The sequence below is a fragment of the Lissotriton helveticus genome, chromosome 6 (assembly GCF_964261635.1).
Source record: "Lissotriton helveticus chromosome 6, aLisHel1.1, whole genome shotgun sequence".
Taxonomy (NCBI): Eukaryota; Metazoa; Chordata; class Amphibia; order Caudata; family Salamandridae; genus Lissotriton; species Lissotriton helveticus.
The window spans coordinates 255,547,235-255,562,579 of record NC_136067.1 but is presented as its reverse complement, the minus strand read 5'-3'; the positions used below and the strand labels follow the sequence as shown (position 1 = coordinate 255,562,579).

The 15,345-nt window shown below is 43.9% G+C and overlaps 1 protein-coding gene across 2 annotated transcripts in view; it reads left to right on the top strand.

Moving 5' to 3' along the window:
• LOC144761320 (protein FAM228B-like) overlaps positions 1 to 15,345 on the top strand; it is a 223,841-nt gene that overhangs the window by 191,676 nt on the left and 16,820 nt on the right. For both annotated transcript variants that reach the window (XM_078646761.1, XM_078646760.1), the window contains one exon: positions 12,285 to 12,429. In XM_078646761.1, coding sequence (XP_078502887.1) covers positions 12,285 to 12,429 — 145 coding nt within the window. The remainder of the gene's footprint in view (positions 1 to 12,284; positions 12,430 to 15,345) is intronic.

Genomic DNA, 15,345 nt, shown 5'->3' with positions numbered 1-15,345 from the left:
TTATTCGTCCTGTAGTCCATTTGAGGGTTGTTGTTGTGAGTGGGTCTTCTTCTGTCTTGGTTCCTTTGCTGGTCTCTCTGTCTTGGCCGTTCATCCCGTGACGGCGTCAAAATCTTTCACACTGTTTGTGTCCCGCCTGCCTCTTTCTTGGCCGCTTGCGCACAACGCCTCGACAATTCCGCCTTCTTGACCATCGCCCATATTTCTTTGAGGGAAGCGTCTCCATTCACCCATAGTTTCTCCTGGATGTGGGAACTGGATGTGTGCATGATGATTTGGTCCCTAATAAGGTCGTCATGCAGCGTGCCAAACTTACATGTGAGGGCCAATTTCTGTAGTGCGACGACATACTCATCCACCGTCTCCCCATTCTTTTGCTTTCTTTGAAAGAAATTGAATCTGTCAATCGCGACGCATACGACCGGCCTGTAGTGTGCGTCGAGGTCTGCGATGGCGTGACTGAAGACATCTGTGTCCGTAGCCCCTCTTTCGGCTTTAACTATGGTATCGTAAACTCTGATCCCTTCCGGGCCCAAGTTGTGTAACAGTATTTTTTTTCGTCTCTTGCTCGAGAAGGGCGTGTCTCCCTCTTCTTCCAGAGCTTCGAGATAGTTCAAGAAGTACCTTTTCCAGTCCTCCCACTTCATATCTGGTTCACCGCATTTGGTCAGGAATGGCACCAATTGGGTGAGAGATGACGAATGGACCGCCATCTTGGCTGCGCCTCTCCGGTCCGCTGGGTCTGGGATCGGTCGACCAGGCGGACTCCCCGGCGTGCTCTGTACAGTATTGTCACCTACTGCGTGATCACTGTCGCTGTCACTTCCCTCGTCTTCTACTGAGGGGTTTGATGTATTCTGTAGGCTTTCCCTTCTGGTCTGGCTCGACGAGCTTGGAACCTCTCCGCCTAGTCGCTGCTCCGCCAGGTTGCCGGACCCTCTGTCACTCAGGTCAGGAAGGGTATACACCACCACGTGGCACTATAGCATCTAAGCGCCTCTGGCGCAGTACAGCTCTGTGGGTCGATTTCCCACCTTCTCCTCCGCATACATGCACCCTTGAGATGACAGAGCGCCGCTCTGGATGGTACAGACGGCCGTGTTGGTGGCCTTGAGGTCTCCTTGCTCCTCTGCCACGTTCCGGATGAAAGTTATGTCCAAATATAATGTGCCTTCCTTTTTCGGGGCTCACGTGGTCACTCACGTCGAGTGCTGCGCGTGGGGTCTAGAGACCGACCCTCGTCGCCATTGTAATGATGTGCAATAATCACGCAGACTCAGGAATGCAGGATAACTTGTTTTATTCTCCGGAGCGCCGGGAGAAGTGCCCCGATCTCGCTCGCGGTCGGCGCCGATCTAAAATGGCCGCCTTCCGCTTCCTGTCCCCTTCTTCCTGTTCCGGCAGCCCAAACACTAGTGCGCTACCACACGAGCGGCACCCCATTCACTAGCCCACTATCCTGGTGTTTCTATGCTTTAGCCTAATGAGGGCCTAGGGCCCAACATTACAAGCGGGACCAAATACAGCCGCGTTACCTCCAGGTGCGGTATCTGCTGCGTATGCCCGATTCCGGCAGCTATGCAGGCGTTTCTGTTGTTCTGTCCATTGGAAGTCTGGGCAGGGTGCACTTGGTCAACTCCTGGCGGTCACAGCGGCCGCGGTGCTTCAGCCGCAGCTCCCGCTGTTTCCTGCCCAGTCCGGAGTTCCGATGCGGCCGGCCTCCGTTTAACTGTGGCTCCCGGCCTGCCACGCCAGCGCCGGCCGTCGGTGAGGTCTCGCTGTAGCAGTAGCGGTAGTGGGAGACCAGGTCTGAGCCCAAAAGGTGGATCGTCCAGCAGCTCGAGTCCGCCACTACCTTGACCCTCAAGCTCAAGTGCTATTGCCGCCGGATAATTAGTCGGATGGACGGGGTCGGTTCCAGGACCCTCGGAGCCTCTTTAGGCTGCAGCCATGTACATCGGCTGCTAGCCACGCCCCCGATTGGATAACAACTTCTATATATGATTTGTACAGCAGAGCCTCAACTTTATGCATTTTAATCAATGGACCCTAGTATCCTTATACATTTGTATCTGTACACCCCAGTCCCTTTTTTGCACGTTTATCTATGGATTTGGTGAGTGAGGAAGTCCCTTAACTGCATTTATAATTTTTGAGTTGCATTGGATTCAAGCTCAGGCCTGGTTTATGTTTAACTCGTGGCTAAAGGCGGATATTCCACTCATTCCCTTTCAGCATTTAACTGACCTCTATCGTCTCCTACAGCATTGCTGAAAACCATGTGTGTTAAGAATATTGCTTTTATTCGATGAAAGTAAGAAGTCTGAAAGAAAAGCTACAGGTTTTCTGTTATTAGAAAAGAGTTTGTATTCATCCTGCTTTTTATCTTATAGAGCATAGGTCCTTCATTCATTGGGGTATAACGCAGCTAATTCATCTTTTATAATAGTTCACATATGTCGGTGCATCAGGCATGCCCTCATTTTAGCTGAACAGTGTGTATGATTGGGATTGGGGCACCAGGTGCTTTACGTCACCTGAAGACATACATCATGTTCGCGCTATATAAAACATTATAAATAAATAGTCCTTTATGATGAGTGACATGCTTTTTAAATGAAGCCTTCCTGTTGCAGCAAAACAGTACCTGAATATTCCATTGTACATGGAATGTAAGCTTGGGTCTTTGTGGCTACTGTATCATTGGGCAGGTGGGATGCATAAGATCCGACAAAGGTACCATTCTTATTGCCTGCCTGCCTTACCAAATATAATGACCTGCATTTTCGATTGATTGATCCATAAATTACACTTGAATGGGACAGCAAAATATTAAGGGCTCACTGCGGACCTATCGATGCATACTCCTAAAAGGACTGCGCTACTGACTCGTTCCTAATGTTTTCTTTGATAGGACATAAAGTCACTTCTGTACCTGGGTATACAAGACTCATACATCAAACCTGGATATGGTGATCTTTTTTATCTTATCAACTTCTCAACTTGCTCTTTTCTCTGATGGGAAATGGCTTCTGTCAGACATAGTGCTTCCGCTGTATGTATTCCAGGAATATGTGAATCTGTACCTAAAGGAAGCCTTCAGGTAGCTGGATGGCTTGTTGATACACGTGGGCAGCAGGTGCAGCTGAGTTACATTGAATACTCTCACTTTAGACATTGAGAAGGTAATGCTACGAGTACTGGTCTTGAAAAGTTATTATATTACATTCCAACTTATGTGGTCTGCTGGGTGGTTTACAAAGCAACAAGGTATTTCCTGGGATGCAGCTTGAGGCTATAGTATGTGCTGGAGGACTAATTGGGCCCAAAAACCTCCAAAATGAGGACGTTTCAACTGGATGAGGTACAGATAACTAAGGTGCACAAATGTAGGTATTTGGGCATCCCTTTGGACTCCCCTATGAATTAGGAGCCACTACTTAAATCTTGTGTCCTACACTTCAGAGATCCATAGAATCTGTTTTTAACTTTACTAGCAAATTGGGTCACAAACTAGTAAAGGATATCATTACCATTTTCAGTAGCAAGTGCGTGGCTATAGGGAGTTATGGAACAAGGGTTTGGGGACTCGAGTTGCTACAAAGGGGGGGGAATATGTTTTTATGCGGACTACTGGCGGTTTTAAAATCCACTCCCTCTTTTATGAGTCGTGCTTGATTTTATGACTCACAACATTTGAGTTAGCCAATTTTCACTGTGGTTTAGGGTTTGGGGTTCGCCTGAAGAAAGCTTTACCAGGGATCATTTATTAGATTGTCTCTCAGTGGATAATGCCCTGGCTGGTTTCTTACTTGGATATATCAAATCTGTTTTTAACATCTTGGGGACCTCCGAGTTTTTCTCTAACCCAGATAGCGTAAAAGCTGACTCTAAAAGTCTGATTAAATCCTTATTTTTTGATTGGCGAGGTCGTTCACGCCTCAGGATTTTCCAGGCTTTGCCTGTTTAGTGCAAACCATACTCTTATAAAATCTTTATCAGGTTTACAGTTTTATTTTTGTAATATTTTTAATTATAGATTTTATTTAGATTTTATTTTAATACCATCGACTTCCTAATCGCATGCATTCCGAAAGCAGGGATCGTAGTTTTCATCACTTCCTAACTGTCCTTGTGATAATGCTTCCAAAAAAAGCATATTGCACTTTTTGCTTTTCTGCCCATTATATGCATAGCTATGTAACCGATTTCTTCTTTCAATTTTAGAAAAACCCAGTATCAGACAACAAACTAGCCTTGAAATCTTGCAACACCTTGACTCATTGCATATCTGTTTTGCTGTAATTAATTTTCTAAGAAATTCCCTGGTCATTAGAAAGAGATGTTAGTCTTCATTGTGATGATTTGAATTTCTGTTTTATCTTTTTACTGCTTTAATATGTGAATGTGACGAGGAAGCATAATGTTTTCTCAGTTTGATATACATTTTTTGTCTATGTTCTTATTGTTTTAATATTTGAATGAATTATGTGATAATTGTCCCCTTAAAGTCGTGAAAAGAGCAAAAGCAGCTTTCATACCCCATTTTATGACAGTCTTGAACTTAGCCATATCCTCAGGACTTTATCCGCTGATCTGGAAGGCTGCTGTGGTCAGACCCATACTTAAGAAGCCCTCGCTAGATCCTTCCAGCCTTAAAAACTTCCGTCCCATCTCCCTTCTCCCTCTTCCTGCAAAAATTCTGGAATCCCATCTTAATTCGCATTTGAGTGCCTACCTGAGGGACTATCAGATTCTAGATGACTCCCAACATGGCTTTAGAAGCTCTCACAGTACTGAGACTGCACTCACAATGGTGCTGGATAATATTCGAGTCCAGGTGGATGCAGGTCATACCCCCCTCCTGATTTTACTCGACCTCACCGCTGCCTTCGATACCCTGTCCCCTCACAGACTGGTGGAACGCCTTGAGGAGATAGGGGTCGGGCCGGGCATTGGATCTCCTTGCCTCCCCATTCTTACTAGTCAGAATGGGGAGTTTCTCCTCAGAGCCCTCCCCCCTTGCCTGCGGTGTGCCACAGGGATCTTCTTTGAGCCCTACCCTTTTCAATATCTATGTGGCCCCGCTGGCAAGGGTGGTGAAAGCATCTGGGCTTGAGGTGTTGTCCTACACGGACGACACCCAGATTATAGTCTCCATTACGCAAAAGCTCAGGAACGCTGTGCAAAATTTCAAAGACTGTATGGTGGCAGTCTTATCTTGGATGGTTCAGAACTATCTTAAATTAAATGGCGAAAAGACGGAGGTCCTGGTCTTTGGGGAAGGCCCGGACCTTTGGTCGGGTGAGTGGTGGCCGAATTCCCTAGGTTCCTGTCCCACTCCTCAAAAAGGGGGGTGGGGTCGCACACTACTCACACACCGGCGGTATCGCCCCTAAGTACTCTGGTTAACGTAGTTAAGTGTTCCGCGATGCATCATCTTTCGATCTTCTGCTGTCTTCGCTGTCTTCGCCATCCCTGAACACGTGTTTCGGGGTATCACCCCTCGTCAGCAGGGATAGGCCGTGTACTGGGGTTGCCGATGGCTGCCAAATATCTGCCAGGTATAGTACCACTCAGGCGCGTAGGTGCGGGGTCCCAGGCTCGTCAGCCGGCAGCTCAAGGGAGCTTAAAGATACAAAAAGGGGTGTGGGGTCGCACACTACTCACACACCGGCGGTATTGCCCCTAAGGACTCTGGTTAACGTAGTTAAGTGTTCCGCGATGCATCATCTTTCGATCTTCTGCTGTCTTCGCTGTCTTCGCCATCCCTGGACATGTGTTTCGGGGTATCACCCCTCGTCAGCAGGGATAGGCCGTGTACTGGGGTTGCCGATGGCTGCCAAATATCTGCCAGGTATAGTACCACTCAGGCGCGTAGGTGCGGGGTCCCAGGCTCGTCAGCCGCCGGCTCAAGGGAGCTTAAAGTTACAAAAAGGGGGGTGGGGTCGCACACTACTCACACACCGGCGGTATCGCCCCTAAGGACTCTGGTTAACATAGTTAAGTGTTCCGCGATGCATCATCTTTCGATCTTCTGCTGTCTTCGCTGTCTTCGCCATCCCTGGACACGTTTCGGGGTATCACCCCTCGTCAGCAGGGATAGGCCGTGTACTGGGGTTGCCGATGGCTGCCAAATATCTGCCAGGGAAGAATCTTGGAGTCATTATTGATGATTCCCTCTCCATGACTCTGCAGGTCTCAATGACCGTGTCCACCTGTTTCGGGCTTATACGCATTATAAGGAAAATATCCCGGTTTTTGTCTTTTGAAACCCGAAAAAGGTGGTTGTGGCCCTAATCTTAGCCGGACTAGACTACTGTAACGCCCTCTATTTGGGCATAAACAAGGGTCAGCTTCACCGCCTGCAGCTGGTTCAAAACGCCGCTGCAAGGTTGGTTCTGAATCTCCCGAAGCATCACTCGGCTTCATCTTCTCTCAGCCTGCTGCATTGGCTCCCGGTGGACCGTAGAGTTCTGTTCAAGACCCTCTGCCTCACCCACAACGCATATCATGACCGGGGCCCATCTGGCCTAAAAAGCATCATCAAAGATATATGCCGTCAAGGAATCTCAGGTCAGCAAATCGTAATATTCTCGTGGTCCCGAAGTTCAAAAGATTGAGGTGGGGGGGAACTTTCTCGCTGACTGCGGCCAAGGCGTGGAACTCTCTCCCGCTCTTCCTCTCGGGGCAACAAGAACACTCTGTCTTTCGTAAGTCCCTTAAGACCTGGTTGTTTCCTAAGAGCAGGACCTAAGCATGATTTCCGAAGTTGTCTGTGGGCGATCTGTACACAAGCGCCTTGACGCCCTTGGGCTTAGTTTGCGATATTCAAATTACTCATTCATTCATTCATAATTGATCCTAATTTAAGTACAGTGCACTTTATGCTTCTGCATCCTTGTATGTGGGCCCATGGAATTAATAACAGACAGCTTAAGCTAGCCTTTGTATAACTATAATAACTTGGCTTAATGTAAATCTCTTATATTGTTATTACATTTGTTAGGTGTTCTCTGACCTCGAGGAGGTTCACAGTTTGAATGTCCCAATTAGGGGTCCCTGTTATTATTGTTTTGATCAAATTAATTTATCAGCATATCTTTTATCTCGCTGAATTTGATTATGAATGACACTCCGATATATAGGAGAGTCAGATTGTGGAACAAAACTGTCAGAAAAGGAATGATCTAAAGCTCAATTCTCAGGCAAGGCAACATTTAATGTGTCAAATGTGCAGGTTTTCCTATTCAGAAATCCTATTACCAGAGTATTTCTCCATACGAAAAAAGCTGCCTCGCTGGCACAGACATTGGAAAGTGCAGGACCGAGTCAGACCAGTAGGCTCGTAATTGAAAGACTGGCTTAGGCAGGTGGAGAAATGGTCCACTGTGGATGAAACCTTCCTTAAACTAGTAAAGCAAAAGGGCTTGATATTGTTTGAGCAAACACTCCTATGCCCTTAATGATCTGTTTCCTCCCTAAACCCTCTTGTAATGCTGCGCTGACTGTCCACTGCCAGAACTGTTTGAGAGAGACACCTATGTAAGTAGCGGTTCTACTATGCTCCACGACCCATTGTTGATTGGCCTTAAAGCATCTGTGCATTGATAGGACCTCCTAACCGTTGTCGCTAAGCCTCTCAGTCTTCCTCTTCAAAAAAAAAAGGCATGACAAAGAGCTCTGCACTGATTTAGTTGTTGGGATGCAGTATTTTATTAGTACTGTACCAATGGTCTGTATTGTAAAGTATGGCAGTTAAGCTGAAAGCGGTTTAAGAAAACAAACAGAAGATTTAGAGAACAGAAATAGGAATGGTAATCTAGGGCCAAATTATGACTATTATGGTTGCAAAGTTCTGGTCACAAAGTATTGTTGTGATCAGTAAAGATTTTTAAGAATTAATCAACAGGATTATTTAATGGCTAAAAGCAGTTTTTCAGTTGCGAACTCCGACCGAAAAACTGCTCTGTACATCTGAACCCTGATGCTTATGGCTAACCAAGAGAGTCAACAGGGAAAATATTATAAAGTTTTTAAACAAATGCATTTTAGGCCTACTTGTCCTTTCAGAGTCTTTAGAATTAATTATTCAGAGCTCATCTCCTGGAAAAAAAATCCCTTGTTTGCTACTCACCACGTAAAGCTGAAGGTTATGATAATCTTATTACTTAAACATACTGCATTATTTCAAGTGGTCCTAATATATGCATATTCCAGGCTCTTTTCAAAGCTGCCGCTTTCAGATAAATAATTCCTATTAACGAGGCCTTGCTTGAAAGAGCTAAATATTGTTTATTGTAATCTCTAAAAGATTTTTAAAGGAAGATACCTTGCTGATGCTCAACCTTACAGATCAATTTGCTACCATATGTACATCTGAAATTAAAAAGCCCTAAATTATTTTGGACATGTACTCTGTCATTATGAAAGAACCCTCTTCAATCTGGTCCATACCCTGCTTGAGTAAGTAAAAACAGTGGACCTGAATGGACCAATAGTTGGTGTAATCAGGTTTGTAGAGAGAGAACACTACCCGTATCAAACACACCGATTGTTTGCCTTTATCTTCTTATAAAGAAGAGCAGTTTAAGACTCTAAGGAGGGTGTCCAAAGTTCTCCTTAGGGTTAAGCAAACAGGCATACCAACAAGCCCTCTGTAAGAATCTAACAACTGCAGCTGCAATGGAAAATGGCAAAAGATGTTGAGGCTTCCTCTCTAGAGCTTATGAAGACAAGCTAACAAAGAAGATCATTATATTCGTGCTAAAGCATGAGTCGAGCACTTCAAGAACTTCTATTGTGCTAGAACCCTGAAATGTGAATTGTCAAATGCCCAGGTACATGGAGACAAGAAGCAATTTAAACTTTCTCCAGTAGAGCATCTAACTTTCCTTCCTCCTGAAATAGAGAAAGCAATAACTGCCCAGAAGCTCAACAAAGCACAAGGATCCAATGATGTACATGTAGACATGTTTTAAGATGATGTAAGCTGTTAACTGAGGTCTCCAATTAAATTTCACCTTCATAGTGATCTGCAGGAATAGTTTCCTTGCACAGGATGGGCAGGACATTTTCACCAAGCAACTACAGTTCCATACCTCTCCTAGATGTTGTGGGAAATATCTTTGGACATGTGCTTTGCTAAGCAGGCTGCTGGCCTGGGTCAATCAAGAGTCTATCCTTATTGATGCACAGGCATGGTTCTAGAAAGGAATCCATCCTATCAATAGGTCAATCAGATTGAACATGATCTGTGCCAAATATATGTAATTTCGGAAGATACCATTATATATGGCCTTCATAGACCTCAAATGTATGTTTGACTTGGTCAGTAGAGCAAAGCTCTGACAAGTTGTTGACCTGGCAATTGAGAAAGTACTGCTCCAAGCAATTTTAAATGTGGATGTGGGTGCAATGGGTGAATGCAGCAACATTTTCTCTATCTCCTTAGGCTTTCGACAGTGGGGTACTCGCCTCATTATTGTTTTGTAACTTCTCGAATGATGGAGGAATCTTCCTGGAAAAAGATAATTTATTTATTTTACTTTTCTCCGAAGATGCAGTGATGCTATCACTGATGCAAAATGTTATGCATAGAATGCTAACCAAGTTCCAGAGATATTGTGGAAAGAAGTACCTCCAAATTAAGTCTGCAAAGAAAGAGTGTGGCTCTGTCACCCGCACTCCCCCTCAAGCGGCTATCAAGAGTCAACGGTCAAAAACTTAAGAGCATAGCAACATATGATTACTTGGGTTTATGCATTAACTGCAGAGCGAATTGGCGTAACCACATCAACAAGGCAGTAGCAATTGTCAACTTCTAAAAATGCCACGCTGAGTCTTAGAAACGAGAATGGCAGCCTATCCCCAACTGTTATATTGCAAATATACAGGCAAAAACCAGTTGCACCTGCACCTTGTTTCGGCCGGCTAAACTTAGCGTCAACATATTTAGCACCTTTAAATCTGCTAACATACTTATATTTTTTTTAATTTATGATAGAATATTCTACATTCCGTTTTTGACATTCTGAACCGATCACTGGTGAGACCAAAAGGTCGGGCCTTGGTAAGCTGGTTTGAAGATTGTTTTGTAAAAAAAAAAAAAGAAGCAAGCTGGCACCTTAATGTGACAGGTTGTGAAGGCATTAAAATAAATATTCGCCTATCATTTTAATAGAACTGTAGCAGGAGTGTACTTAAAATAGCTATAGAAACCATTTTAAGTTTTAATGCCAGGGGAATGCTACTCTTCTTGATACTAGAAAATTACGGTTATCTATGATTTACTGTAACCTGAACATATATTAGAAGCACTGGGATGACTAAAAAGGTTGAAGGAATGGAAAGAAAAAAACATTGGTAAAGTAAAGTACTGGCCAAATACCTGGTACTAAAGAGTACCTTTTAGGGGAAAGGGGTGTCATACACATGTGAACCGCCAAAATATTGTCACTACTCTCCTCCATGCTTCCAAGTGTGGCTCTTCCATTAGAGAGGAGGAGCGTCCCCCCACAAAGAAAAGCTGCAGGCCAGAGCTGAAAGAGAAATTGGTAATAAAGTTTATTTATTGCCATTTTATTTATTAGTACCCAACCCATCCCGTACTGAGCGTCAAAGACAGGTGGGCTGTAGCTTCTGAGTGGCAGCAGGGAGCTGTGAGCTAAAGTTTAAAATGCGCATGTCCCTTTGGCTGGCTGTCTTGCGACAGCCAGCCAGACATGCCAATTTTAAACTTCTGTAACTCGGCTGTCTAAGTCAGCTGGGTTAGAGAAAGCACAGGCCTCCAGTGCTCTAAAGCAAGCCTGGGTGGAGTCTGCGGAGTGCCCAAAAAACTCTGCCACACTCCACATGGTTCCGCGAGCGGCGGAGTTTGGTAAGTTGCGCTGTTCGCACTGATGTTTAGCGCTGAAAGTTTGTCCTGTGCTGTAAAATCACCACAAATGGCACTACGCATCATGCCAGAGGTCGCTGCTATTTTCTGCCGCTCGAGTAGATAGTCTATGCAAGTGCCAGATTTCTGAACGCGAGCGGTCGTGACCGCGTGCACTGGGAAATCTTACTAGGAAGAGGTTTAGTGTGCATCTCTGTGCTTGTTATTTATCAATGTTTTGATTAAATGAGGCTTGGGCGTCACTGAAAGCTGTCTGTAGACCAGACCTATAAAGAAGGCTTATGAAGTAGGTTTTTCTTTATAATGTTTAATTGTTTTGAAAATCTTTTGGTGAATAACAATCTCTTTGAATTTACCTATATGTTTTTATATTCGTTACCAATTTTTAATGTCACATGCAGTAATGATTTTCAAATAGTTGATTTGTTTATATCCATTGCATTCTAGCAGGCAATATCTAACCCAGTATTTGTAAAGCGCTAACAAATCACCCCTAAGGGTCTCACGACGCTGGGGGCCGCTGGGAAGATTAGCAAGCAGAGTCACGTGGTGCTGGGCTGAGCTGCCGCCGGAGCCGGGGATCGAACCGTGAGCCCCGTGCTCCAGAGTCTGCTGCCCTGGCCACTGCGCCACACCTCTCCCCTAGATCTAGATGTGTCAAGTTATAGTTTCACTGTTAGTGAAACATCGTATAATATAACCACAGAAAAGATATTTACCATTCTTTCTCTTTGCATGAAAAAATTAAGATGTCTGTTCTGATTGCCGTCACACATTTTTATCATCTAATTCTAGTAAAACTACAACTTGTTTATTAGAAAAAGAATTGTTAGTCCACCTTAAACACTGAGAAATATGACATACTTGTATAATGTGATTAGAATAACTCTCTATAGTATTATTGTTATTTTTTAATTGCAAACTGACTGTTAAAACATATTAAATGTGATAAATTGCATTGTTCCATGTTCATTTTTCTCTCTCCTTCATTCTCTTTTTCCTTTGCTTACTGTCTAGCCTAATTCATCTCCATTATTTACTAGTATTTGCTTAAAATATATATAGCTACCTATATTTATTATTAGTGATCATTATTTTGATTGACCAATTTGTGTTTTGATTAGTAGTTGATTTGTATGTATTTTGTCATGCTTAATTTAAATACATTGCCTAATACTCTTTTTCTACTACAATACTATAATACCTGAATCATCACAGTATGGTCACAGTGTATGCTTTTAACCCTTTGTTATGTTAGCCTTCTTTTTTTGTCTATGGTGTTTGGTAAATTCTAATTAAAACTGTCTCATTGAGTCCATAGCCACGTTGGTAATTGTGTGAGAGATGTCTGGCATAAAAACACTGATTTCCGTCCTGACTTCTATAGGAAGAGCCTTCACAGCCAAGGACATTGAAGCACTTCACAAACGAAAACTGCCATTGGTGCCTTTCGGGCGTAAAATTGCAGGTGGACCTGAATGGTTGAAAACGCCGCTAGGATTCATAGAAAGTGAAGTCCGGCTAAGGAGCAGGTGAAGTAAAAAATATATATATCAGCTACCGTAAAGTAGTATTTTGTTAAAATAAGTTGATGTTCTTGCACTAAATGCATATATGAAATTAAAGGTTTGATGCTCGAAAAGGCTGGTCACAATTGGTGGGTGCAAATTGCACATTGAATGCGACCTGTCTTTCATTTTGCGATGCAGCTTATGTACTAATAAGTCCTCCCACAAAATGTCCACCCGGAGAGTGTCGCAGAACGACATGCCTAATGAATAATAATTAGTAGGTTTCTTTTTGGACCCCCACCTGTGAATGGCAGACCACCACTCTTCTTTCTCATTCATAAACTGTACATATTTTTAAATCTTTCCTCCTTAAAGGACAAGGTGGTGCTCTAAAACTAAAACTGTTTACAGTTTGGGACGGCATCTGGAGGACCATTGCCAAGGCCGCCCACACATTTCCAAAAGTGAAAGCTATGCTACAGGGATAGCTTCCCCTTTGTAAATGAGTTAGCTCCTCCTTTAAGGCGTGAGTAACCGTCCAAATGTTTGCAGCTGCAATCACAAACCATTTATAAATCAAAATACTAATAGGACGCCCCATTCATACACCTGCCTAATTGTGGTTTGCAATGAGTTGCATAACCCCTTTTGCAATTTGTCAAATACTCTCTGAAAAGAGATTTATCACATTGAATAATACAAATGGTGCAGACACAAACCGTGAGTTTTCGAATCACAGGGTTTGCAACTGCTAAAGGTTTTGTGCATCACGTCCTAACTTATGTAAAATTGAAAAACAACTCCAAGAGTGCTTCACTGCATCTCTTCATTTTCTCGGACCTAATGAACTTGCTTCCATATGCATTGCAGGCTTACATCCAGTTGCCTACTGGTTTCATATCTAGGATGGTCATTCTCATGTCATTTTGATTGTTACCTTGTTTTCTTGCTCACTCTTTACTTAGCCCATCACAGTCACAGGATCAATGCTGAGGATTCGCATGCTTGATTTATTTGCCTTAAGATAGCAAATTGGCTGGCCAGTGCCGCGCCGATGCAGTTCCAATCACACAAGCACTGTATTTTTGTAGGACACCTTTTTGTTATTAAATATTTGTAAAAATGAAGTTATATTGTTTAAGAAATGGCTGAGAAGTCCTCAATGAGCATCTCGTCACAGCCTCTCACAGGTAAAACGGTGAGGTGTGGAGTCATGTAACTCTGTCGGCAACTCGTGAATTGTACATAAGAGACTTTTCATCCAAAATTTGAGTGTGATTTTAAAATATCTTGTGCATGTTAAATGAGTTATCTACAACCAATGATAGAAGCTGTTCCATGTGTGGTAAATTAAATTTACTTATTACCTCATTTCTGAATTTCTATGCTTAATAAATCATAATTTCTTGTCAATGCAAAGCGAGGAGTCCGTGGTGCTCAAATGAAGGAGGAGGAGACCAATAACTCGAGTTAAGGGGAGCGCTTCCAGCACCAAGCGGGCACAGGAGCAATCTCTCAAGTCCCTCTCTTGAAGTGGGGGTGTCTTTATTTTCAACAACAGGACATTTATACAGTCTTGGTCACGAGGCAAAATAGAGGAACAAACAGGTCATGGCAGATAGAGGAACAAAGATCAGCAAGAGGAGCAGATTGTGAAGAAATGGGGGCGTGTCTTAGGCTTCCTGAGGGGACTTGCGATGTGAAATAGTCTGACAGTTGGAAGGGGAAGGCTTCCTCATTTGGGGTTTGTGCTCGTGCTTCATGTCAAAAAGAGGAACTATCTTGTGTAAAACAGAGACCATCTGCTCTCTGGCTTGCAGTAACTAATTCTTAAAACAGGAACTATCTGCTGGTTCTGGGAATTGGCTGAAGCACAGGCAAGGGTGGTCAATGAACTAAGATGCCAGGTGCAGGGTGTCTTACAGTTAAGAACAGGAACTATCTGCTGCTGGTTCCCAGAATTGGCAGAACCACAGAAATGTGTGTGTTCACAGTGTACAACCTTGTGCTTCCTCTTTCAGTTGGGGGTGGTCACAGGGCAGTAGGTGTGACAGGCTGAGTTACCAACAATGGACAGGATGTGGCTGAGTCTCTGGCACAACTGGGGGAAGGCACACAGGCAGGCTTCTTGGAATTGGCTCGACCACAAGGAGCAGGGGATTGTGCAAGATTTAATGGGGATGTGAAGGACAGTTTTCAGACAAGTTGCTGAGAGCATGTCACACACAAAATGGGTGTTTGTCTGAGAATAATGGCTACCAGGCAGAAACAGGGAAATGATGGGGCACAATTGTCAATTTTATTTCCACATTCCCTCCTTGCCCCAGAGTGTACCTACATTATATCTCAATTTGCATGAGATCATCTATACATTCTTGTAGCATAATTCTTTCCCTTTCTCTCTGCTGGACAAGAGGTTTAGGAATGCAGTTTGCAGCGCATAGACCGCACAGGGCAGGACCACATTGGATGCAAAGGCAGCATCCAGTTATTATCAAGAATATTATACCTGCTGCTGACAGCAGTTGCCATCCCCAGGACGATCTGACATGGGGCACTAGGAGGTCTCGGTGGTAAGTGGATGGGGCCACAAAGACAGGGGGTAACAGGAATGCTATATAGCAAGTTCCCCCCCAGTTCAAGGGCAGCTGCACATAGGCTTTTTGGCCACAGATGAAATAAGTATGGCGAGATGCTAGAAATGAGGACTTTCCTCTGTCTTCAAAACTTATAGTGGTATGACAGTCACTGTGTCCTAATGGAACAGAGCCATTTTTCTGGATGCACAGGTGTCCTTTTACTGGTGAGACCGAGATGGAAGGGGGACCAGCATTCTTTTTAGGTTTGGTATTTAACATCTTGTAGGACATGGTCATGTTCCCTTGCTTGTATTCTTCACTTTCTAGGACTGTACCTGTCGCCTGAGGATTTCCCTCC